Raw genomic sequence first — 27,477 nt, 5'->3', positions numbered from 1 at the left:
GTATTCTACGTGCTTTTCTTAAGTAGAAGGGAATACAATTTTGAGACAGGAAAGCTTTTTATGTTATAGATTAATTGATGACTTTTTCAGCCTTCATAATGCAGAGAGAACATGTCGTCAATTCCTGTTTGGAGTTTCCACAAACTTCTTTATTGCTGTCTAAATACTTCTGTTACATTGCTACATTGTTATGTATGTCTGCCTCCCATTACCTTGTGAGCACTTCCAGAGTTTATCTTAGTTCCTAGCGCGTAAGGAGTGCCCAATAGATTGCTGAATCGATGAATGAATACGCAGATGGAAATCAGAGTAAAGAGTATGAGAAAAAGGTGATGAGTAAATTAATTAAACTCTTCTGATTATGTTGCAGTATGAGTAATTTTTTAGGATAGTTCAGTAGTCATATTTTTGGCACTATATTATAGGGCAGAATGTGGTTTACTCAAAATTAGTTTAATTATGCACACTTGAAACATGTGCAGCTTAATTAACAATTGTTGATCTTAAATCATCCAGATAAATATATTAACTTTTGAATATATGCTAATCCTATGCATAGGTACATTATTAGTCTAAGCAACTTAATAGTTTTCTTGAATTATTTTTCTCCAAAGTACTACAAGCATAGTACTTTTTTTAATTATAAATGTATTAGCTCATTTTAAAAAGTCAGATTTTAAAAAATGTTAACACCTCTCTCCAAAATATTTTACTTTCCCATTGAGAGAGGCATAAAGTGGGATCAATGAGATTGCTGGGTTTGGCAAGGCAATTAAAAATTCTGACTTAAGAAGCAATGTTCTATAATCTTGAAAAACCTCAAGTTCTTTTTCGATAAAGATAAGTATACTTGGAAGGTTAAGTTGCTTTTAAGTCAAATTGTTAAAATCCTGTAATATCAGGAATATTAATATGGGATTGTATATCTTATATGTATATAAATTCACATTTGCAATGCTTGGAAATTATCATTTATAATTTCTTATTTTTAAAAATGGTCTTTGGAAGCCTAAACAATATTTTAAAATTTACATATTAATTAATGATTATAGTACTTTTAAATTTTTGGCAACAGTACCTTTAGCATCCATCCCTCTCCCTGTTGCCAGTGTGGACACCTTTTTATTTTTTCACATTTCAGTTATAATTAATTTAAAAATGGAAGTTGGTTATTGTTTTAACATTTGTTAACTTGATTCTCATTCTTGAAGGACAGTTTGTTTTTAATTTTATTGCAAACTGATATTATAATTGTATATATTTATGGAATACAAAGCTATGATGTATGTGTATAATGTGAAATGATTAAATCAAGCTAATTAACATATCCATCACCTCAACTACTTATTTTCTGTGGTGAGGACATGTTTTTTGTTTGTTTGTTAAGTTTTAGTTTTTGGAAAGAGTGCTAGACTTGAAACTGAATTAATATCCACACTCTATCTGTGTTTCTGTATTGTGAATTTCAGCAAATTCCCTAGTCTTTGAAAACATTATTTCTTCTTCTATCCAAACAGGTTAAGACTAGATATTTCACACCAATTTTTGCTAAAATTTAATCTGATTGTATGTTGAAATTATAGCAGATACAGAATAAATAACCAATTTTTTTAGTAATCCATTTCTTCATAACTTACTTCCTATGGTATTCCACACAGTAGCTTTTCCAAATGCCTTTCATTTTCCAAGCCCTTAAAGACATGTTGTGTAATTTTGTCTTGTAGGTTTGAAAACAAAAACAGGTATAAAACCCCACATACTTCATTTACTCTATTTTTACTTCCCCACCACAATCACAGACACACACACATAAACACTCACTTTTATACACCAAGAGAAGAGGCATTTTAGAGAGATGACTTGTGCATAACCTCTACAGAGAACAGGTAGGTAAGACATTGAATACATACCATCTATACTCCCTCATTGTGGAAAATACAAGGTCTATTAATAAATAGGCATTCCATATAAAAACTCAGGTTTTTATTAGGCTGGTTTTAAAATACGCTCCTTCCCCATGTTCAGGGCTGCTCTGGCTACCAGGTGAGGGCAAATACTTCTGCAGGGCCTCTGTTTATATTATAATTTAAGTCATCTCAAAACAGGCATGTCAGTACCATTCTGGTAGCATAACCTCACTCAATCCTATGAAAGAAATATCTACCAATATGCTGTGTAAATACCTCTGTTACGTTGTTTACAGTGTTGTACATGTCTTTGATATGGCTTGGCTGTGTCCCCACCCAAATCTCATCTTGAACTGTAGTTCCCATAATCCCCTTGTGTCATGGGAGGGATCCGGTGGAAGGTAATTTAATCATGGGGGTGGTTCCCCTCATGCTGCTCATGCTGTTCTGATAGTGAGTTAGTTCTCATGAGATTTGTTGGTTTTATAAGGGGTTTCCACCTTTGCTGGGCTCTCAGTCTTCTCACTCCTACTACCATGTGAAGAAGTACGTGTTCACTTCCCCTTCTGCCATGATTGTAAGTTTCCTAAGGCCTCCCCAGCCATACAGAACTGAGTCATTTAAACCTCTTTCCTTTATAAATTCCCCAGCATCAGGTATTCCTTCATAGTAGTGTGAAAATGAACTAATACAGTCTGCTTCCCATTACATTGTGAGCACTTCCAGAGTTTATCTTAGTTTCTAGCATTGTGCTAGTAGTAGATCTCAATAGATTGCACTCTTCTGGAACCAGAAGGCCAGCTACAGGGTCCCAGGAGTACCCCACACGTATTTATTCTGAATTTTGCAGCTCCTCAAATATTAATCCCATATGCAGGGGGCCTGGGCCTCCATTAGTCCTCCTCCAGGCTCCAGTACTCAGTCATGTTGGCACTGCCTTCCAAGGCCCATCTCAGGCACCAGAGGAGGACTTAAAAGTTTCAAGGAAGGCAGGTCAAAGAACAGACGACCCCTGAGGTACAGGGCAGGAAAAGAAGCCTTACTTGTCCAGGTTACTTTTTTAAATTTCTGAAGCTGAGCAGGCTCTAGAAGTAACTTGAGCCAGAGGCATTAAAAGCTATTTTACTCAAAGATGAAGAGCTCAGTTTTTCCCAAACAGAAGGAGAATTTCTGAAAGAGGGAAGATTAACTTATATGTGGAGCTAGTGATTATGTCAAAGATTTGAATTTTAAAAAGTACTTGTCTTAGGCAGGTTGAGCTTCTGTAACAAAGTCCCATAGACAGGGTGGCTTGTAAAGAAGAGAAATTTATTTCTCACAGTTTTGGAAGCTGGAAGTCCAAGATCACAGTGCCAGCACAGCTGACTTCTGGTGATCGCCCTCTTCTGGGCGGCAGACTGCTGACATTTCCTTGTTTCTTTGCAGGAAGAAGAGCGAGCTCTCTAGGGTTGCTTTTGTTGTTTGTTTGTTGTTTTTGTTTTGTAAGAACACTAATCCTATTCATGAAGGCTCCACCATCAAAACCTAATTAACTCCCAAAGGCCTCACCTCCTAAAACCATCCCATTGGGGGTTAGAATTTTAACCTATGAATTCACGGAGGACATAAACATTCAGTCCCCAACAGTACCCAATCTATGTAAATATAATGAGTCCAATATAAGGAAATGGGATTGTATACATGTTAAAGTACTTTTTAATGTAGTATTTCATTGTATGTAAAAACTTTGTGTGTCACTGTGAAATGCTACCAATTTTTGTCATCTTGATAGTTTTGCAAAACACATAAATTGGTTACACCATGCTCGACTTTGCTTGAAATTTTTTTCATGTTATTTTGAGGAATTTTGTAATTTTACCTGCCTTCAATAACGTTGTATATGTGTGTGTGCATATATGTGTGTGTTGGAAGGCACAACTTGAATTACTGTGGATATTTTACTTTCTGTGATACTGTAAAACGTGTTGCTTTGTCAGAAAATGCATAACTGTGGTTATTCCTCTAAGGATTCAAGGCACATCTCACTGGTGTTTCTCTATGCTTTTTGCTTTTGTTTTGTTTCAATGCTAATACTGTAAAACATTTCAAAATACGTTAAATGCCAATTAAATTCAACACCTATAGTATCAGCAATTGATAACTGGTAAAAACTCCACCAATGTGGAAGTCATTTGAATACCTATAACTAACTTCATATGTGTACATTATGAAGGAAAATTTATCTTAAATCTGAAAAATGGTAAATTAATGATTGTTGATTTTTGTTACCATGCTAAAACATTTTCCAATAATCCTGCCAGCAATAGATGCCTTCGAGGTTTTGCTAGGGCCAAAGTTCCCTTTGAGCTCAGACTCGCCTCATCTTGGCACCTTCCCATCTCAACTACCTGCCGTGTGCGTGTCTTCTTTCTGCCTTAGGGTCTTCTGTTCCCCCTTGGTCTGCTCACTAGTACTGGGAAGTGAAATCGCCGCCCCGCCTGCCACTTGTAGCTAATGGGGAACAGTTGGGCTACGTCCTTCAGTGAAAAGTTCTGCTAGGCGTTCTGTATGCTTCTGCGGAGAGCCGGTAGCGTGGCAGAGTCCCTGCTAGAGGCACCTTCACCTACTTTGAAGGATCTATATTGACTTTTACCCCCTCACACTCCCACGCCCTGGGATTATAGCCCAAGTAAACTGTTGGCATCCACGTCTTTGTCCAGGCTCTGCTGCTGGGGAAACATGAGCAAGAGCACGTCACTGTTGTACCTTTATCTGATTCTCCTAAGTGAATGTAAATTGCCAAGGTATATTTTCGACAGATAATTTGCAAATGATAAAGGTGGCCGACTTTAGACTTCCTGCAGTCTTGAAGGTTGATGGTTATTTAACCTAAAGAAAAAGATAGATGTTGGCCGGGCGCGGTGGCTCACGCCTGTAATCCCAGCACTTTGGGAGGCCGAGATGGGCGGATCACGAGGTCAGGAGATCGAGACCATCCTGGCTAACACGGTGAAACCCCGTTTCTACTAAAAAATACAAAAAACTAGCCGGGCGAGGTGGCAGCGCCTGTGGTCCCAGCTACTGGGGAGGCTGAGGCAGGAGAATGGCGTGAACCCGGGAGGCGGAGCTTGCAGTGAGCTGAGATCCGGCCACTGCACTCCAGCCTGGGCTACAGAGCGAGACTCCGTCTCAAAAAAAAAAAAAAAAAAAAAAAAAAAAAAAAAAAAAAAAAAAAAGAAAGAAAAAGATAGATGTTATGATTTTCTAGCCCAGTAAAAATTAGTATCATGTTTGTATTGCCCTGTAGAAAGTTTACTAACTAGGCTGGCTGCGGTGGCTCAAGCTTGTAATCTCAGCACTTTGGGAGGCTGAGGTGGGTGGATTGCCTGAAGTCAGGAGTTCAAGACCAGCCAGGCCAACATGGTGAAACCCCGCCTCTACTAAAAATACAAAAACTAGCCGGCCGTGGTGGCGGGGCACCTGTAATCCCAGCTGCTCAGAAGCCTGAGGCAGGAGAATGGCGTGAACCCTGGAGGCGGAGGTTGCGGTGAGCCGAGATGGCGCCACTCACTCCAGCCTGGGTGACAGAGCCAGACTCCATCTCAAAAACAAAAAAAGAAAGTTTACTAACTCAGCAATCATACTGAAGTTTCTTTCACAGCTGCCATTTGACTGCTCTTTGTCTTTCTGCTGTTTACCTTATCAATGAGGTAAACAAAAATGTGATGCATGTTCTCTCTTTGAGACGTATGCTTTTTGACAGTGAGCAATGAAAAGGTAAAAGTGATTGTGAGACACTCACGACTATGAGATTCATTTCAGTTCCACTGTACTACAGTGAAACTTATCTTTGAGCTGTTAGGGCAGTAGCTACCAAACTATTTTTAACATAAACAGGATTGTCTCCAAAATGCAAATTATTAGGCTCTTTTCTTCAAAAATGCAGAAGTTGCTCTTACGCCCCCTCCCTCAACAGACACACAGTCCAAATGCAGCAAGCAGTTTAGGGGCCACTGTAGTATCTTGTGAGACCCCAAGAAAGTCCCAAGTCCTTAGAGCTCCAGCATGGCACAGAAGAGCATACGGAACTCTCATTCCTTACTCCTTACACCCACCCTACATCGAAGGACTTAGAAGTATCAGGAGAGGATCAATGGATAGTAAGAGGCATTAAGGTTGGGAGAAGAGGATACAGAGCAAGGTTCTGACAAATGAAGATCATTTAAGGAAACATGGACAACAGCAATCCCTAAAGCCCCCTGCTTCCTGAGCACCCACACTTTCTCCACGTAGGGACAGCCTCTGAAACTCAGATGTCACCCTGTGCAAAGGGAAAGAAGAAAATCCAGACTACATATGTAATGATCAAAAGAGCCAGGTATGGTCGACTTCACTTGGAATTGAGATTATATTTTCTGCCACTAGGCAGAATAGCAGTCCAACATAAACACCAAGTTTAATTGTTGAAAACTCGAGTAACACGTCTGTACCCACGAATTGTGAAATCCGTGCTGCAAACACCGCATCACCACCCACTGTGTGACCCTCGAATTCAAGAGCAACAAAACGAACAAAAACACCACAAATTTATTCCACAATTAGGAATTTCACAGTGAATTTTAGTCACCGGAAAAGAAACCACCCTCATCCTTGTACCACACTTCTTCTTGGACTTTCATGCAAATACTTAGAAACAAACTAGGTATGAAAAGCGGGGATTGCATGTGTCATGAATTTCAGTCCGTAAATATAACAATATCTTGTGTCATTTGTGGAGTTTACAGAGTCCATATCATACACATTAACTCACTGAATCATGACAACAGCTCCATGAGGTAGATATTACTGAATTTACAGGTGAAACACCTGAGACTTAGAGGTTAAGTAACATCTCCAAGGAAACACAGCTGTGACAAAACTGTGACTCAAACCCAGGTCCTCTGATACACATAATCAGTGTGTATTATCACATACTATAAATAAAGAGAGAGACTAACTTATTTATCGTCCACCCACCAAGGGAAAGAGAGAAATTAGGTCATGACACATGTCCCTCTAATATTTCCTTGAAGTAGCTTTTAGAAACTGACTTCTTGACCTGTGGACCTGTGGATCTTTAAGTAGATGCTGGTGATTACTTCATTTTTATAAAATTAAATTTCAAATTACACCCCCTTTGTTCAGTGTTTTCCCTCATATTTTCAAATTCTGATAAACAAAATTTAGGTAGAAGAGCAATATATATGTGAAAGGGAAAAAACCTACATCAGATTCTGTGGCTCTTGGAACTTCCAGGACTCGGTGCCCATATTATTCATCTAAAGTTGAATACTTGAATACACCAACTTTAATAATGTGCAACCTAATATATGATAGGTATTGTTAAAACTTTACATGAATTTGTAACAAGAAAGCAGATAATTACTGATAAGCATTTCGGATTTATATAATTTTCTTGCTGACAGAACACAGGTGGCTCAAACTTTACAAATCACATTTATCTAGTTGAATTCCAATTATGTTAGAAATAGATTAACTGAAATTCAGATACACATACATAAACAAAAATAATATACCCTTAATATTAAAGACTTAGTCTCTGATCCGATTATTAACTTCTAGGTCTTGACTGATCTTACATTTTTAATTTCAGGGGAGTTAGGTAAAATTTTAGCTTACAGTAAAGCCTGGTTATTCCTACAACTAATTGAGAATTTTCATTTATCTGATAATACAGGGGTGAAATGTTAAGACAGAACGACTTTGTGATTAAATGGAATAAATTTGATCAGCACACAATGAAAAAAGAAATCAACACAAGAAAGAAAGATGTATTTGAGAACATTTTTAATAAATAATGTGACAAAATTACTTTTCTGATTATTGGATTTTCAGTATGCAAAATTATGGCTAAAAATAAGAGGCTTCTTACATGAACATAATGAAAACATTAATCACATGGATTGTTCCCTTAGTACTGCACGCCCTTTCTATGGAACTTTTTCAAATTATCTAAATGAACATGTTTAGTTTTTGGTGAACACCAGCCGTTTTTTTGTGGTTCAGTTTCGTTTGGCTTTGTTTTCCACTGGGGTCAGACTTGATACCTACCTATGAATAAAAGTACATTTTTTTTTCTTCAAATAGCACCAATTATAAAATCAATGATATTCATAAAATGACAAAAAAGGATCATAGAAATCTACTAGTCGGAGGGCATCATTTGGGAATTGAAAGCACGTAATGCCTCTATTAGAGATTTGAAGGAAATCTTGTAAGTTTCGATATTGGCCACAACAAACTTAAACCTCTTTTTTTCTTTAAGTCCGGGAAAAGTGAGAACCATTTGGTTCACGGCCCACAATAAAGTATGCACGTGACTTCACCATCTGTCATCATTCAAATATTCCAAATACAAACATAGAGCATTAACAAAACAGGTTAAAAACGCTTCTCAACATTTTTTTTCAATAAGACAAAAAAGGTTAATAGTTACAATGGTTTACAAATAAAGTTTAGTGATTGTGCTTTTAAAACCAAAAAAAAAGAAAAAAAAGAGAGAGAGAGAGAGAGAGAGAAAGAGATTAAAAACAGTGCATTACAAAAACAAAAAATCAAACTTCCTTAAGTGGCACTTCTGAAAGTTGAACTGACACTACCAGAAGAAATTTAGGCCAGTTAAGACAGGGATGTTCTTACTCAATTGGTCATTAAAAACATCCACTTGTTTGTAATACGTATTTATAATTGCTTTCTGATTGAAAAATAGAACAAGGTTTTGCTAGGTTTACTTATGACAATGACTAGACAACCAGAGATCCAACTGGCTTAGCCCTACTTATCCAAAAGTTCATTTCCAATAAGAATATACTTCAATGATTGAAATGAAGACAAAATAAAATACCACCAGGGTTTGCAAAGAGGATATATTTACAATGTTTCTACCCCATTCAAATTGTTTGTGGTTCTGCATTTGCTATATTTTTAGTTTCTTCCAGCAAAGGGTAGTATGAAAAACTGATTTTCAAATCATGTAAAAATGAAATATGTTTTAATTTGCATTAGCAGTTGGCTATAGAAAGATTATACTTTGAGAGCCCTTGGCATGAGGTTGAATATCAACTTTGTATCTTTGATCAATATCTTGCTATAAATTAGCTTGGCATATAAGCAGTGCAATGCCATATCTCAGGGGCAAAATGCAAAAGAACAGTTTTGTTCCCTCTTGCTGGCTGATGACTGAAGCAAGAGGTCGAAGCACTTTCCCTGCTGGAAGTAAGGTGTAATGGTTTGCTCCAACAGCGAGGGGAAGAGGAAGGCTCTTTGTAGGGTTAGGGATCAAACAACAACAATAAAAACCCAATAAAGTTTTTAAAACGGTGCCCCGATAAGAGGAATAAAGACGACAATTTGCACACTCTGATTGCACTGAACATTTGATCTGGCGCCATGTGACCTCTGACAGGAGGCATCTTGCGTGATAATTTTCACATTAGATCTCATAAGCCTCTTGGTTGTCTTCAGCTTTCAGTTTCCTGTAAGAGATACGTTATTGTCACATTGAAAATAAATCTTAAGAGGACTATCTTATATTTATTTATATGCATTTATTACGATTATAATTTAATGTGTTTTTCCATTTATTCATCGGCCTATGTTGGAAAGTGCTCATGTCAACTAATTCACTCATCAACCTTAGTTCGTCTTCACAGCAAATTCAACAAGTACAAAACTGGGCTCTGCACAGTGCCTCGGTGTTGTGTGGTGGGACACAGGGCTCTGAGAAGAGGGAAGGAATGTGTTGAGTCATCTACTCCCCTCAGCCCCAACTCAACATTACAGCTCTGCTTTTGTTGGTTTTAAATACTGGAGTTAACAGTAATGACATTCTGCTGCCCCAAAAGGCTACTTCGATTTTAAAATAAACTAAAACTTGAAAAAAACTTCTCTAACTGTTTGCAGGACGAAAGTCTTTCTCATTCTAAACCTCAAAATCAAAATACATTGAGATTTATAGAACTTTCAATCAAACATAATGGCTTATACATTTTCAGCTTCTATTATAAAAAGTTATCATTTGACACATATTTATCATCTACTTGAGTTTAAATATATTCATTAAAAAATTGTCCTCAACTTATCTTTTATTACATTGAGAAAATACAATCTTTGAATGGGTCGGGGGAGAATTTATGATATGGCTTACTGCCAGCTCTATCTTGTATAGCTCTCTCTCAAGCCTAACAAGAGGGTACATCTCTGACTTAAGAAGTTTCCTCCAACTGGGGAGGTCAGTGTCACAAACTAGGCATCCACTTTCAGAAGTGTAAAGGTGAAGGACAGTCAGTCAAACCAGTCACATTACCCTAGTGATGGCTATGGCAACTTCCTCACTCACATCATATAACTCTGTCATCTTACTGGGTTTTTATAAGCCTGCTACAATGCTATAAATTATAATATCTCTAGATCAATAGCTCTTATTTCTTAACAATATGTTTGCCATATGTATTTCTTATCTGAAAATCTGCCAATGAAGATAAACCCTAGATAAACAAATACATTGCAATTAACATTTAAAACTTTGGAACACATTTCAAGAAAATTCTCAAATTCTCAGAACTTCAGTTTCTGCCATCATAGACATTAGAGTACTGAAAAGTTTGTGATAAAACAGTAACATTTCTGTACACTGATGAAGGTTCCTAACTACATAAAACAACTACAGTCTAACATCGGTAAACTTGGGAAAAAATTATAGATACCTCTAATTCTTCATTATTATCTTCTCCTCTTTCATATCCTCCAAGTACCTGCATTTCTGCAATATTTCTTCGACCTACATTTGCTTGTTCTCTTTGTCTGCTTCCTGATCCTCTTGATGACATTGAGCTTGAGGAACTGGGATCTCTGGGATTATTTGATGTTGGAAAAGTAGGTCTACAGTAAGGTAGAATATCCTCTGTGTAATGAAATAGAATAAATGCAGGTGAACACCATCATACACTTTCAGTGTATATTGTATCACTCCTGTCTATCTGTAATTCTGAATGAGGAAGCATCAGTGATTTAAGGTATAAATGAGGATACTCTATACGCATAATGAATAATGCAGCATAGTGTCTCGAAAATGAAAAGTATAAGCCTCGCTGTTTTCCTATTAGTAGTCAGGGATTTGGACTGATTCCACTCATAAGCTCTTGTCTGTCTCAAACTCACTAGAGACCAATATCATCAAAAGAGGTAAACCAAACCTGATGTCAGACTTGGCTTCCAATTCTGTCATTCACTATATGATCTCAGATTATTTTAGGCTTTAGTTTCTACTTTTCCAAAAAAAGTGATGATAGTATCTATACCTAGAGGGGTTCCTAGTGTTGATATGAAAACAGATGAAATAATAAAATATCTATGTAGCTTATAAAATGTTATAAGGAATTGGTTAAAAATCAAGCCCAGTCTCCTAGAAATACCAAACAGAGGCAAGCCTGGGTTCACTCCACAGACACCAAAATATCAACCTCCATGTCAATGTCCTATTTACACTGTGGAACTCTGAATCTTAGAAGCCTGCTATTGTTACTAACTTCAATAAGCAAGTCACTCCAATTAATTTCTGTCTCCGGAATTTCTACCTCCTTGAAATTTGGTGCTTCTCCTACTGATGCATCCTCCAGCTGCTCACTTCTCTCCAAAGTCTGCCAACTCTGCCTTTTGGACGACAAACGCATAAATACCTAACTCTTTGGCACGCTCTTCCCCACCTCCCGCAAATGCTTCCTCTACTATTCACATTGCCTGAATGAAGCCTGATTTCCCCTGAAGTTTCCCCGGACGTTCTCTGTAGTGGAAGGTAAGGAGGAAGGCTTGCCTCTAGCTCACCATCACCAGTTCCACATCATTGCTCCTCTATCCTTGAACAAAAACATCCCCGCTTCTGAGGCCCAAGCCATCGTTTTTTGAAGCCAGTACAGTCCCCTTTGATAATGTCTTGTTCTTTCCATTCTACTCATCACAACTTTCACTCCTAAACCACAGTTCTGACACACAGGAGTTTCACAGTCCATGAGGATGGCTGTTTCTGCAGCTTCTCTTCACAGCACTTGATACCGTGTGACCGTCATCCTCTCTCTGTTCATCAACGGCTTTCTCTCTACTGACTTTCGTTTTCTCAAACTACAATATGATAAAATCTCTCTCTTGCTAAAGAGTTTCCCCTTAAGACTCTGCTTTCTATGAAATCAACACCTTCTTTCTTTCCTCACCACTCAGCCAAGCTTCTTGAAAAGCAGTTTGGATTCAATATTGATAGTCACAATTCCCATTCACTCTGCATCCCACTGAAATCCATTTATGCCTACATCACTACTATGAAACTGAGAAAACTGATAACGCCAACCGTGTTTCCAGCCTTGTGTCCCTGGACTCCTTACTGCTCTTAATCAATGCAAATATTATTATTCTCTCAGCTGCTAGTTTTCCTTCCTCCCTGGCCAATCGTCCGTGAGCTCTTTTTATGAAGTGCCACTGATATGTTGATGCTCTACAGGTTTCTACTTTCAGCCTAATGTATATAATTCATATATATGTATGATATATATGAAAGTTCTATTATACATTATACATACACGTATAATTATACATTATACATATATGTATGTAGATCATTCATGTGTGTGTGCATGTGTGTGCATATATATATATGAATGATATAGTTTGGATATTTGTCCCTACCCAAATCTCACGTTGAATTGTAATCCCCAGTGTTGGAGGTGGGGCCAGGTGGGAGATGTAATCCCCAGTGTTGGAGGTGGGGCCAGGTGGGAATTGTAATCCCCAGTGTTAGAGGTGGGGCCAGGTGGGAATTGTAATCCCCAGTGTTAGAGGTGGGACCAGGTGGGAGATGTCTGGCTCATGGAGGCAGATCCCTCATGCATCGCTTGTGCCATCCCCTTGATGATAGGTGAGCTCTCGCTCTGAGTTCACACAAGATCTGGTGGTTTAAAAGTATGTGGCACCTCCATCCCACTCTCTCTCTCTCTCTGTCTTGCTTTCACCATGTGATGTGCCTACTCCGCCTTCATCTTCCGCCATGATTCTAAGTTTCCTGAGGTCTCCTCAGAAGCCAAGCAGATGTCAACACCATGTTTCCTATACAGACTGCAGAACACTTAGCCAATTAAATCTCTTTCTTTTATAAATTACCTAGTCTCAGGCTTTTCTTTATAGAAATGCAAGAATGGCTTAATACTATATATATAATTTTCTTCTACTGACCCTAGATGATTTTGTCCAGTCTCACAGATTAAAACCCTTTCTAAAATATAACTGTCATAAGGGGAGATATTTTGTCTGCTTTGTGTGCTGATATACTTTCACCTTGACCTATAACAGGTCATTAATAAACTGTTTTCCATTATTTTCATCATGCTGAATCATGATATTTTGAATTCCTAAACTATGCCCCAAACCTTAGGCTCCTACAGGCAACCCAACTGAACCCCTACTCTTGCATGTTACTCAAACTCAACCTGTTGAACACTGGCCTCACAATGCTCACTCCCTTAAATGTCTTCCTTTGCTATATTCTCTAAGACACTGAATGACATCACACTAATCATTAAGATATGCAAGACAGAAAATGAAATTATTATAGATTCTTCCCTTTCAACAACCTTTCCATACATCTTAAGTGTATCATTTCCACATAGTCCGACATACAACAAGTAAGGTTGATTCTGACTCTAAAAAGTTTCTTGAATTTTCCAAATCACCCATCCTTGCTCCTATAGCATGGTTTATATTTTCTACATTTCTTGTCTGGGGGTTGTACACATCTTCAAACATCCTTGAGCTATTCCTCTCTAAACTGTCTTCGCTCAGCCACTTTCCTCTTACAAAATCTATAGGCTCTTTATGACTTAAGCCTTCATGTACCTCAAGAGCTTCATCTTTGACCACTTTTATTATGTAGCAGTACTGAATTTCTTACAGTTTCCTCAATAGACCTTCAAGCTTTTTATGCACATTATCCACCTAAATAAATCCTCTTTTCTTATGCAAGCTAAATTCCACCCATTCTTAAACCTCAGTTCATATGTCATTTCTGCCAGGAAAGATCAAGAGATCCTTCCTAACAGTCTCTCACAGTCCTGAGCGAATTCTCTCTCTTCTGGACTCTCAAGTATCATGGCACTATGAAGGTTATACTGAATACAACAATATCTATGAATTTATACATTATCTGTCCCTCTCTCCCTGACTACAAGCCCCTTGAAGTCAAGGTTTATGCTTATACATAAATCTCAGGATTTAGTACAATGCTTAATAACACAGTAGGTGTTTGATATATGTAGAAATAAATTGAACTAATGGAGGCAAATGTCAGCAAAATGATCAGACATTCAAGTCCAAAAGACCACTCTCCTTAATTAAAAATAATCATTCATTATACACATAAATCAGGGTGCCTCTTTCACTATAAACAATGTAAACTGAAATATGAAGGTGAAAATTACAGCAATGCATACAAATGATCATTTAATGGCATATATAGATAGGGTTATGATTCAAATAAAAATTTGGAAAAGCAGAGCATGTTAAATAACTCATCAGTGTACCTCAGGGATTTCCATGATTCCCTGGGTTCCTTGTTTCTAGACTAATGGTCCAGTCTTAGTTCTTTTCTTAGAAATATTTTTATAGCAGAAAGGACAACTTACTAAATTTCTGAAGATTGATTTTTAAAAATTTAATCTCTGTTTTCTAGATCTGCATACAAGATATTTCCAGGTTTATAAAATTTCCTTCTGAAGAAGAGTCTCACCTACTTTTTAATTTTAATAAATATTTATTTATTTTCCGAGACAGAGTCTTGCCTGTCACCCAGACCTGGAGTGCAATGGTGCGATCTTGGCTCACTGTAACCTCCTCCTCCCGGGTTCAGGCAATTCTCCTGCCTCAGCCTCCCAAGTAGCTGGGATTACAGGTGCACATGACCACACCCTGCTAATTTTTTTTATTTTTAGTAGAGATGGGTTTTCGCCATGTTGGCCAGGCTGGTCTCCAACTCCTGACCTTGTGATCCACCCACCTTGGCCTCCCAAAGTGCTGGGATTTCAGGCGTGAGCCGCTGTGCCCAGCCAAGTTTTAATGAAGACTTCCTACAAGCAGGAATCGCTCCACACTTTCTAGCCAGATATAAACCTCGCAATTTACATCATCACATTCTATTTATGAATCGCTATTTGGAGGCGAGTCACATTGAGTCAAAAGTTCAGAGCCAGATCAACTTTGGGTTAACTGAGAAAAATAAGTAAGTTTTTCAAACTTTGGATTGCGGTGATATCATCAAGGACATTGTGGTCACACAATAGAGGCATGAGTCTGAGATGCACAGCTTTATCTATCACCTTGCTTCTGAGTCTATGCCTGGATTAGGAGTTCAGGCTGCAGTCACAGAACAAAGAGAAATTGCCCTCCGTGTTGAAAAGAAGTTAGCTAATGACCAGATGTCCATAATAAACACAACAATACACTGAGGTCAGATCTTACCACAATGTATCTACTAAAATACAGTAGTTAAGGGCCCCTGTAGGTTTTTAAGTTTCATTCCCCTATCACTCTTTGCTGATATCCTCAACTAATAATCTTCCGTTTCTTGGTTTTTTCTCTTTAGTCTATAATAATGTGCAAATGCACTATCCTAAAACATTTCCAGTAATTTGGCCTTTCTGTCAAACCCTATCCCAAGATTTCCTCCTCATCCCAAACTTTCAAAAAGAGCTTACGTGTGCTGATCACCTCCCTTCCAAAATTTCCATTCACTTTCCAACCCCATACAGTGTGGCTTTTATTCTGACCCGCAACCAACATATTGCAAGATCCCTTTTACACTCGCTTGGGTTTACATTCAACTTTCACCACTGTGGTATTTTATATACTTTCCTGTCTGAAAATTTCCCACTTCATTCTTTATAGGACACCATTTTCGATAGCTTGGATACCTTGATTATTAAATGTCTGGGTCGGACAATCTGTTTCCTTAATAGAATGTTGATTATCTACCTAGTCTCTAATATGATCATCCTTGTCTAGTGGTGTGTTGGAGCAGGCTCAATATTTCACAATACCTGATTATATTCATCTCTTCCTACCTCCGTATTCAGTGACTTGAAATTGGCAATTCTGAGAGTATTCACACAACAGAAGCAAGCAAATGGCTACAAATTAGGGTCTGCTTTTGTTTTCTCCTGGACAGTTGACTGATAAATAGTTACCGGCATTATCTCTGCTGAAATTCAGACTGTGTTATTCACATAATTATCACCTCTGTGTTGTGGGTTCTAAAATCTACTCTGTCCTCTCAATCTTTCTCCTCATCTTTAAACCTAGTTCTCTAAATTTTTATTGTGATTTTTACTATCTGTGTTCTTGTCAGCATTTTAATCCATTCAAAACTGCAATAATTTTCCCCATGAAATTTCACATTTTCCCTGTTCTTTATTTTATTTTTTTTACATTGGTTAATACGATAGTGTTCCACTGGTCATTCAGGGCCACCTACTCAACCTACGAATACTTCTTTTGTTTACTCTATTATCTCAACTCACCTTTCAACATTCAATTAGCCACCAAGTCCTCCTGGGCCTCTCTCTGAAGTGCCTCTACAGGCTGATCCTTCCTGTTCTTCTGAGCTATTTTAATTCAGTGCTTTCATATTTTATACTTCAGAGTGTTACTGTAATGTTTCTGACACCCTCATCCACCAGTTTCCAGTCTCTTCCTCCACTACAGAGTTCTGCCAGTTATTTTTCTAAAACACATATCTGATTAGGTCATTTCTCACTCAAATCTCCTTGTTGGCTCACAACTGCCCTTGTCATAAATCTCAACCCCTCAGAATAGTATCCCTGGCCTTTGCAACTGGGCCTAACCACCTTTCTAGTTTTATTTTTCACCCAGGCTACAGAGCAGTTGTGCGATCTCAGCCGACCGCAGTCTTGACCTTCCAGGTGCATCCTCCCACCTCAGCCTCCTGAGTAGCTAGGACTACAGGTAAGTGCCGCCATGTCCAGCTAATTGTTGTATTTTTTTGTAGAGATGGTCTCTGGCCCCAAACATTCAATTCTCCAGCCAAACTGGAAACCATTGTTCACCAAACATTCATTTTCATACATTCATGTTCTTTTCTCCACCTATTTCTTGTCCCCGCTATCCCTTCTCCCTCTTAAACCTGTTGAAATCATGCTTTCCTTTAAAATGTAACTCAGTTGGCTCCTCTCCAGGAAGGCCTTGTATAAAGTCATATACTGGAGTGAACTGTATTAAATTAAAATTATTCGAGTACATGCCTATGTCCTCCATTGGAAAGCAAATTTCTTAGTCTTACACTTTTCATAAGGCCGTATAGAGCCTAACTGTATGTCTTGCAAACACACTCAGTCTACATTTATTTGCTGCTTGACTGGACGAGTACCTTGGACGAGATGAGTCTTTGCTGGCAGAAGGTCGCGTTTTGCTCCCTTGTTTCCACGTCCTTTCCCGTCATTTTGCTGCTCCTGTGCTTCTCTGGGATCACCTGGGTTTGTTCGCACGTCAACAACTGGTCTTCCATCCAATACTTCTCTCCCTTTGTAACTGCTTCCTTTTCTGTCTGATGATCTTTCTGTTCTTGCATCTATAGAAGGGAGTTTTGGCACCACTACAGGTCGTACTTCCAGCTGTGTCTTGGACTGGACAGTCGGTGACTTTATAGCAGGTGGTGGCACAGGTGGCGGTGGAAGATCTAAAAAGAAACATTAAAAATACTGCTGTAAAAGTCTGCTACTTATGAAACCATCACACACTTGGATTATCATTGGAGTCACATTCACCTATGAGATACTATATCTTAAATGAACTAGAATACTTGAAGGTAACCAAGGAAAAAAGACCCCAAATTTTATTTTTTATTTATGTTTATTTATTTATTTATTTATTTAGAGACAGGGTCTTGCTCTGTCATTCAGGCTACAGTGCAGTTGCGCAGTCTCAGCTCGCTGCAGCCTCGACCTCCTGGGTGCAAGCAGTCCTCCCATCTCAGCCTCCTGAGTAGCTAGGACTCTAGGTATGCACCACACACCTGGCTAATTTTTGTGATTTTTGTAGAGATGGGGTTTTGCCACGTTGCCCAGGCTGGTCTCTCACTCCTGGACTCAAGTGATCTGCCCACCCTGGCTTCCTAAAGCGCTGGAACTACAGGTGCGAGCCACTGCACCTGGCCAAGACCAACAATTTTAATGTACTCTTGTTATCTAGCACAGAACTCCTGAATGACCAAGTTGGGACTTAATGACGTCTGCTCCTGGGAGAGCTAACAGCGGGTATGTGTACTGTAACTTTCTCTCTCCCAAGTGTGGGAGAGCTTCCTAATTGATTTCAGTAGAACACTGCTAGTACCAGGTGCACGCCTTTGCTCCTTCAGGCAATCACTTCAAATTGATTGAGGTTGGTACTTGAGTTGAGATCTATTTGCCATCTCTAATCTAGCCTAAATCTCTTCTCATTTTGTAGAGAAGGAAGCTCAAACTTGTAGACTGTAAGCCACCCTGCAATCTCAAAGCTAGATATAATTGGAACCAGGACTCATCAATGGTTTAGTGTTCTTTATATTACTATATTCAATTGCATGTTTATAGTATACTATTCATTGATGGAATCTCACCATTTTATATATCCAGAGGTTTTAAACCAGATAATCACTGGTATAAATATAGGTTAATTTGATCTACACATACACACACACACACACACACACGCACACACACACACACACAGTTATTTCTAGTTGTAGTTACATATTAAGTAATACATATTACATATAATGTAACATATAATTTAATTTCTTCCTTTTTTTTGAGACAAAGTCTTACTTTGTTGCCTAGGCTGGAGTGCAGTGGTGTGATCTCGGCTCACTGCAGCCTCTGTCTCCCATCAAGTGATCTTCACACCTCAGCCTCCTGGGTAACTGGGACCACAGGCACATGCCACCACAAATGATTAACTTTTGTAGTTTTTGTAGTGACAGGGTTTCACTATGTTGCCCAAGCTGGTCTCCTGTGCTCAAGCCATCCACCCACTTTGATCTCCTAAAGTGCTGGGATTATAGCCACGAGCCACCACACCCAGCCTATGATTCAATTTTGTATATCATAGATATACTTAAGAATGAAAGTAGGCATAAAATTTGATATCTAGAAAGAAAATTTTTAACCAGTGCTATCTTTAAAAATCATTCCTATATACACTCCGGGGAGAAAGGAAATATGTATCCTAATATTATTTGGTAATTTAGTGGAAGAATACGAGTAGATACTAAGTTTTGGTTATTCTGGCTGTAGTATGGGGAATGTATTAACAAGAAAAGCTTCAATTCAGGAGGTCAAGAGATTATTGTTATTATTATTTTATTTTTTATTTTTAATTTTGAGACAGAGTCTTGCTGTGTCACCCAGGCTGGAGTGCAGTGGTGTGATCTTGACTCATTGCAACCTCTGCCTCCTGGGTTCTAGCAACTCTTGTGTTTCAGCCTCCCGAGTAGCTGGGATTACAGGTACATGCCATCACACCCAGCTTATTTTTGTATTTTAGTAGAGACAGGGTTTCACCAGGTTGGCCAGGATGGTCTCGAACTCCTGACCTCGTGATCCGCCTGCCTCAGCCTCCCAAAGTGCTGGGATTACAGGCCCGAGCCACCGCACCTGGTCAAGAGATTATTATAACTCACGTAATTAATGATAGGTGATAAAATGTTATTGGTGGCTGCTCAGATGGAGAGGAAAAGACGTGTTTGAGATTAAGGGAGAAAAATCAATATTATTTCAGGATCAACGAAATACAGTACAGGGGTTGGGGGAGGATGAATCTAAGATGACTTTTAGGATTTTTGTCATAGTTGTCTCGGTGAATGAAAAGAACATCACTGAAGGTACAGAATGCAGCAAAAAGGGAGATGTTTGTGAAGGAAGAGTGTAAGTTCAGTTTTAAAAACGTGAATAGGAGGAACTTTTGGAGTATCAACATAGAAAGGTACAACAGGTATTTGTAAATAAAATCTGAATTTCAGGAGAGATCAAAACCAGAAATACAGAGATTTTGGAATTATCAGCATAGCTATGTTTTTAAGTAATGTCTTTAGAAATGGTAACGTTTTCACGTTTGTAGAGTAATGTCTAGAATAAACTAAAACACATTCATAAAACATCTATTACATGCTTAGTGTTATAAAATTACCCTTAAGAGTTGAAATTAAAAAATACAAATTTACATGGTAAAAAATTCAGTAGGAATTTAAACTTGAAAGAACAACCTCCGTACCTCCCCACCTCCACTTCTAATCCCCAGGATTCACTATGCAGAGGTAATGGGTTTGAAAGGTTTTCTATAGATCATTCCTGAAGTTATTTATAAAGCAGGGTTGTCTAGTCTCATAACTGCAGGGAGCACCGTTCACATCAAGGACTATAGAAAATGGCCACACCCGGGATGACACAGAGTACCTGTCTTCCCATTCACATGTGGTGACCAGATAAAAAGGACCACACACACACACAGACAGCCTTCCTTCTTTACCAACATGAATGGATTGCACTTTTTTTGCCTAACCAGGTAGTTATTCAGATTTCCATATGTGTACATAGGGCTTTACTCTTTTTTGGAAAAGTTTGCGTAATGTTATATTCTATTACTACATCATTATTTTTTAGCCAATATTAGAGAAATATTCTGGTTGTTTCCAGATATTTTATTATTATTGACATTGGGCCATTGACTATCCTTTACATGTACCAGCATGAGAAACTGTTAAATATTAAAATTGTGTTTTGAAGATTCTTAGTATAACAGCAAATTAATGGCCCTAAGAAACATCAGTTTTAACCTAGTATTTCTCATAATTACATATTAAAAAAAAGAAACTTTTTGTTCCATAAATACACATTTTTTGAAACTTATTTTCTTTTGACCTTGCATGCTAAAGCTGAGGTGTTAGAATTCATTGTATGAGTTTTGAAAACAGGAAGTCTGAGTTGCCATCTGAGTACCTACCAGCCATTTTACTTAGGAATGATTATAAAAAGTGATCGAACTTTTACTTGCATTCCTTTGTTAGTGGCTTTCACGGCTTACCATGTTCGAGTATCATATAAGTAGCCTCAACATTTTAGCCAAAATGGTAGCCAATTATAGCCAACAGCACTAATTTTCCCTCTGAGTCTACAAAATCAAGTTTTTTGTCTTGCAACGTAGATTGACACTGTCACAAGTGTATGTTTCTCCTCCTTTGTCTACTACTTTAACAGATTTTTCAAAAAATAATACATAAAAATCAGTACTACGATGTCCCTTCCCTCGATTCTACTTATTATTAAAGATAACCAAAAAGAGAGAGTTAGAAAACAGGCTGTATCAAGTAGCCTAAAGCCAAGGGACCCAAGGCAGAATGATTTTAAATTCAGACTGAGCCTGGGAGTGGCAATAAGGGGAAAAAGGTCTAATTCAGAACACACCACGAAAAAGAGAGAGTGAGCGACTATTTCTGCACTATCTGCTTGCTATAAACTTAAATTGGATTGCAAACGCAGACTATCAGGAAGCCGATGACTGCCACTTTCATCAAATCATAAAATGTCTGGGCCTTTAAGATATCAAAGCTGATGACTACCACTATCTTAACATCGCACAAAGTCTTGGGAATACATGACTCATGAGACAAAATCTGTCACTAGATGTTCTAGATAGGTGTTATTTATAACACAAGTTAAAAAGAGAAGAGAACCTGATGACAATTTAAAGAATTCTAACTTCCTATATATATTTGTCACTGTATCTAATGGCAATTAGAGAGGGAAATGTTGACAGGTTTGATTTCTTATATAAACAGATTGCCAAATAAATTCTTTCTTAGGTATTATAAAATATCACCAAGCAGGGATATCCCTGCTTACGAGGCCAGGGATTATTATGGTACAAACAATTCTATATTCCACATAGTGATATATAGTGCTTTCACCCAATTTGTACCATGAGTAGTACAAATTGGATTTCACAAATGGGATTGTGGACTTGTTTTGTATGTGTGTGTAGACTTTATGTAATCGTATAAACACTCATTCTTTCTACAAGACTTTCCAAATAACAGTATAATGTATGTAAAGTAACATAGAAGAACATGTGCATTCAGACAAGTCTGCCAACATTAACTTTCTATAGAGATCTAGCACTCTATTTACTTAACTGCTTCAAGTCCTCAGACCTTGTAATTAATGATAAATCAAGTCAAAATAACATTATTCCAAAGAGGGTGGTGAATTTATAATTTATGAAAAGTAGGAATGGGGAAATAATGTAGATTTCATTTTTAAATCAACTATGTAAATGCATTAGAAAGGTTGAAGAGAGGGGGTGGAAAGAATCTATTAGAAGGTCCTAGAAATGCACTTATTCCTGGCTTTTACTTATTAAGACTCTGGCTAATAAATATTCATGTATCCTAATCCTACCCTTTATCTGGGTTAAACTTGTAAGAGGCAAATATGAAATAAATAAATCATTAGATACTGCCTGTCAGCGTGACTGTAGCATGCAATACTCTCCTTTGCACTGAGTTCTCCGAGTGCTTACGAGGCCTTGGGTTTGACCACAGAGCAAGTTTTGGCCACAATGTCAGGTGTTAGGGGCTGGTGCACTGTTATAGGCTGAGTTGTACCCCCTTAAAATTCAAATCGTGAAGTCCTAACCCCTAGTACCTCAGAATGTGACTGTATTTGGAGTCTTTAAAGAGGTAATGAAGGTAAAACGAGGTCAGTAGGGTAGGTCCTAATCCGTTATAACTGGTGTCATTAAAGGAGGAGATTAGGACACACACACCGGAGAAAGATCAGATGAAGACACAGGGAGACGACGGCCATCTCCCAGGCAAGGAGAGAGGCCTCAGAAGGAACCACTCCTGCTGACACCTTGGGCTTACATTTCTGGCTTCCAGAAGTGTGAAGAAATAAATTTCTGTTTTTTAAGCTACCTAGTCTGCGGTACTTTGCTATGGCGGCCCTAGCAAACTAATACAAGGATTAACTGAGAACGATCATCACAGATTACTCTTCATCAGTTCAGACATGGCCACTCTTCATCCTTCTTTATACAGTTTTTAAAGACCCTACGAAGGAATGTCATAATCTGAACAAAATTAACAAAGTAAAGATGCTACAAAATCAATACTGATAAACCATATTCTGAACAATAGTTCACCTAAATGTATTGACAATAATCAAACTCATCCATCATAATCCATACATTTAGCTCACTAAAAAGAAAAAAAACCCCACAAAATCCTTCATGTCTTACTAGTACGTTCGATTCACATTTTAACAATGGGTAGCTCTTTAAATTTTTCCTTCCTCTCCCTTCTCTTTTTTAATAAATTGTACCGATTGTGTCTGCCATTAAGCTTCTTCATGAATTGGTCTATGAATATTTTTCCAAAAATGCAGTGTAGTAATTTGGGAAAATAATTTCTGAAAAAGTGGCTTTTGTCTCTGTGTCATAACCACTGCCATCCAGAGTGTGTACATTTCTCTTATTTAGTGCATTAACAAGTATCTGCATTATATGACTTCAATTAACCAATATGCATGATGGGATATGTATATAATAAGACACAGCATTGTTATTTTGTGTCTTTTTTTTTTTAACCCAACAGTAAGCGTACAGCGTAAAATTCAAGACTTGTTAGTATAGTAAACATAACTTGAAGGATAGTTATCAAAATACTGAAAGAAAGTGAATGCTGTACTAGCTTTAGTCATTTCTCCATTTTATCTATTTTTGTGACTCAGAGAAAATAATTATTGGCTTTTATATTGCAGTATGCACTATGATAATTTTGCATAATCACTTTTGTGAAATGAGCAATTAGAAATCCAAATAAACATTTCAGATTCACTTTTGGTTTTACAAATATTTCAATATACGTCTTTGGTATTTCTGAAATTAATTTAAAAAATAACTTGGAGGCATCATCATTCAATTTAATAGTTATTATTCAGGGATTAGTTAGAATTATATTTAATTATTAACACTGAAATAAGTACTACAGCACGTGGGATAATAAATACAGCAATTTTCAAGCATAGTGTAATTTATAACTGTGATACAATATTCGTTAACTTGGCATGCTTACATTATTTAAAACATTTTCAAAAAGCATCGCTCAATGCCAGAGTCCCCTTTGAACAAGTATAAATAAGTGGTAGAAAGATCTACACAAGGCTTTAGGCCAGATTTTTCTCCCTTATGTATTCAATTTAGATGTGTTTACATCGAGGCTTGCTGTTTGGTCAGTTTTTCAGTGAGGAGCACTCTCTTCTAGATAATAAAATTTGATAAAACAGCCATAAAACGTGAAAAATGCCATTATAGTGGTCCCATAAATGTAAAATTGCCGGTAGAGCTGGGGGATTTATACCTAGTGTTTGTCCCTTCACAGAGGCAAACATGCAAAAAGCCACTGTAATAACCCTTCAAAATCAGATAATATTCTGACAGCTCAGTTTCACTAACAAAAGAGTCCTGGGCAGAAGCCAGGAGGCCCAGGTGCGCTGTGTCACGCCAGTATTTAATGTAGTCTAATATCAGAGAGATGCTAGTGAGAGAAAATACTCAGAATAAAGTACAGATAATGGCATGGACAGCCACTCATTGCAAAATTACTTGTGCTCATCATGCTGTGAGCTTTGTATTAAATTCTTCTGTCAAGTGGTAGGAATCATAGGGAGAAGTACCTCAGAAAACCTTCCTTGCAACCTTGGATAAGGATCTATAATATTAGGCTTTCATATGATAATGGCAAACGATGCCCTTTTTGAAAAATTGCTGACTGGTAATGAAAGTCCTAATCAGATTTTGTTGCAGAGGACCAGGAGGTGGGGGAACTATGCTTGTAACATAGTTCCTTCCTCCACCCCTTTAGCAAATTTAGCAAACTTGACAAGAGCAGTGAGTCTGAGAGAATTTATCTTACATGAATTTCCAACAAAGCCCGTGGGGTTTTCTTATAAAATGAGAAGGTGGTGGTTTAATAAATGCTGGGCCACCTGAGGCACTTTCATTAAAGGCTTTCTCTAGACAAAATCACACTGTTTGCATTTTCGTCCTGTGCTCCCTCGAGAATGTGAACGTTACCTCTTCAGTGAGAGTGGATACTGTTATGTGAAGGCATGAAGAAAGATGATTTATCTTTTGGTGCCCCAAATAACTGTTTGTAACACCACTATTGTTAGAATTAAGATTCAAATACATTTATTGTCTTCTATTTGAATGCAAAAATTGTAAAATAAAAAAATGAGGACACTCTGGAGGATTTATCACTAAATCTGACAAAGGTTAAACCTATGACATTACTTCAACTACCAACTTCAACTATAGTGATGTCCATTTGTTTGAAACTATAAAATAACTTTCAGAAACATTAAGGATCTACAAATGGTTTTGTTTTTTAAATAACAAGCTTATTAGAAAACTGCAAGGAAATGCTAGACAAAATATGTAAGTAGACTGCTTCTATAAGTAATATGAAGCTGATTGTTAATAAATTTTTAATGTAATTTCTAATGTCAGCGAACGCATTTTCTAGCCCTAGAGAGGCAGGGTGAATAGGCGAGATTCATAGATGTTTTCATCCGTGTCAATGGACTCACCATCTGTGTAGGCTTCTCTGCGCAGATGTCCTGGCTGGTGTTTCGGTTTCTTGGCTGGTCTGGTTTTCTGCATTATAGCAGCACTCATGTTGCTGTCTGTAGACACAGGACTTGTGGGCCTAGGGCACTGAGACGCATGAAAATGTCGACGGCCTAAGGAGAAAAAAAAAAAAAAATCCAAGCCAAACTCATCAGTGAATTTTAATTACAACAGGAACAACAAAAAGAAAACAGTAAAACTATAAACAGCCCTAATTTTTCTGAAAAGCAACAAAAAAAGCTTAAACAAACTCTTCTAGCAAATAATAGGCTTGCTGTCACTCTGCTATTTACTGGAGAAAATACCCTAAAAGCATTTTCTGCTTATTTCATTTGTTTTAAACCACAGTGCTGTTATTCTATAAAGTTCATGATACATATTTGTTAAAGGAAAGTATTCCAATTATTTCTGCAATTAGCTTCACTAAAACGTTATACTTAAACCAAAAATAGCAATTAAATTTTTGCATAATATAGCCAATGTTTGTTGCTTTTTCAAAAGAAGAGCTAAAGTTCTTAAGAAATTCATGATCTAAGAAAAATGAACAGTACTAATGGCATTCGTATTTTAATTACACATATATTTATAGTATGCTTTGAAGACAGACTCGTGTGTTCTCTGCAGGTGGTCTGAAATTGATCTAGCTCACATATTCAGGTCTGCCAAAAATTACTTACATCCCTTTTCTATCTCTAAATACTTGCAAGTTCTGGATACTCAAGGTGATCCCTCCAAGACTTCTTTTTTTTTTTTGGTGGTAGAAGACGTAGATGTTTGGTTTTGGAGAAACAATAATCCCAGGTACCAGTGGGAATTGAATTTACTAATTAGACATGACGTATTTCAAAACTCCCACATTCTCTGGTGTCTTAAATAGATGCTGTATTACAACAGCTACAACATATTTAATCCATCATGACCATGGAGATCTATTGGTCCTATATTTGACTTTCACTGTTTTGGTTTCTAGAAATTCCAGTCACCAATCCAGAACTTTCTATCGTACCACAAGTAACTTCAAATGGACCTAGACAACATGTCTTTTGGCTATAAACAGAAGCTACATATAGTGAAATCAACACATTTAAAGATGATAACTGAAGCATATTAAATGATAGACATTAATGCAGCCAAGTGAGAAGTAATGTGATTGGATATTCATTCACATTAACTTCAAGTCACATGACAAGCACCAACACTCCCTGAAAAGAACACAGCAATAAGCAGAGGCCAATGCATGTTTCGTACATTAAAATTATGAGCGCAAGGTAAACCAGAAGTGCCACTAAATTACAATACAATAAAATATTAAATCAAACTCTGTCTAGCTGTGATGGAGACTATTACAATTAAAGTTACATATCCCTGAAAACAGAGAATTAGGGCTGAGACTGAAGCCATTATTCATTCTACTGTGTAAGGCCATCCACTGCTCACAGACCCTGAGCTATAAGGTCATTTACAGTTGAATTTTCCATGCTATTTCCATGTTTTGTCCATTTAATAAACTGAGATATTTTCTCATGTATTCTCAAAGCAGTGGTTTGAGATGCTTAATTTCACCATTTTTTACAGAAGATTAAAAAATAAGGAGGAAATAAAAGCTATATGTAAAGTTAGATGTTATTTATTAAGAAAGATAATTAGGTTTGCAAAGTTTATTACATTCAGCAGCTACTAGAGGAATAAAAAACAATATTTGATTGAATGACATAAAATATAGGCCTGGCCAAAATAAATATATATTCTACAATAATAAGTTGAGAGATATTTTTCCTGTAACACATTCTTGATAAATAAAATATAGAGATGACTTTAC

The 27,477-nt window shown here is 37.5% G+C and overlaps 1 protein-coding gene and 1 long non-coding RNA gene across 5 annotated transcripts in view; one reads left to right on the top strand and one right to left on the bottom strand.

Moving 5' to 3' along the window:
* Window positions 1-7,716: 7,716 nt before the first annotated feature.
* Window positions 7,717-27,477, bottom strand: part of LOC105485564 (roundabout guidance receptor 1) — a 1,159,905-nt gene continuing 1,140,144 nt past the window's right edge. For all 4 annotated transcript variants that reach the window (XM_071092571.1, XM_071092572.1, XM_071092573.1 and 1 more), the window contains 4 exons: window positions 25,619-25,771; window positions 17,365-17,673; window positions 10,652-10,848; window positions 7,717-9,421 (listed from right to left, as the gene is read on the bottom strand). In XM_071092571.1, the coding sequence (XP_070948672.1) occupies window positions 9,407-9,421; window positions 10,652-10,848; window positions 17,365-17,673; window positions 25,619-25,771 (674 nt within the window). In that variant the 3' untranslated portion in view covers window positions 7,717-9,406. The remainder of the gene's footprint in view (window positions 9,422-10,651; window positions 10,849-17,364; window positions 17,674-25,618; window positions 25,772-27,477) is intronic.
* On the top strand, window positions 17,667-22,867 carry LOC139362093 (uncharacterized). The gene is made up of 3 exons (XR_011620435.1): window positions 17,667-17,802; window positions 18,186-18,250; window positions 22,772-22,867. It is a non-coding gene; the product is annotated as an uncharacterized lncRNA (long non-coding RNA).

This window comes from Macaca nemestrina, chromosome 2 (assembly GCF_043159975.1).
Source record: "Macaca nemestrina isolate mMacNem1 chromosome 2, mMacNem.hap1, whole genome shotgun sequence".
NCBI classification, from domain to species: domain Eukaryota; kingdom Metazoa; phylum Chordata; class Mammalia; order Primates; family Cercopithecidae; genus Macaca; species Macaca nemestrina.
Note: the sequence above shows the minus strand (reverse complement) of the source record. Positions and strands in the feature narration are given on the sequence as shown.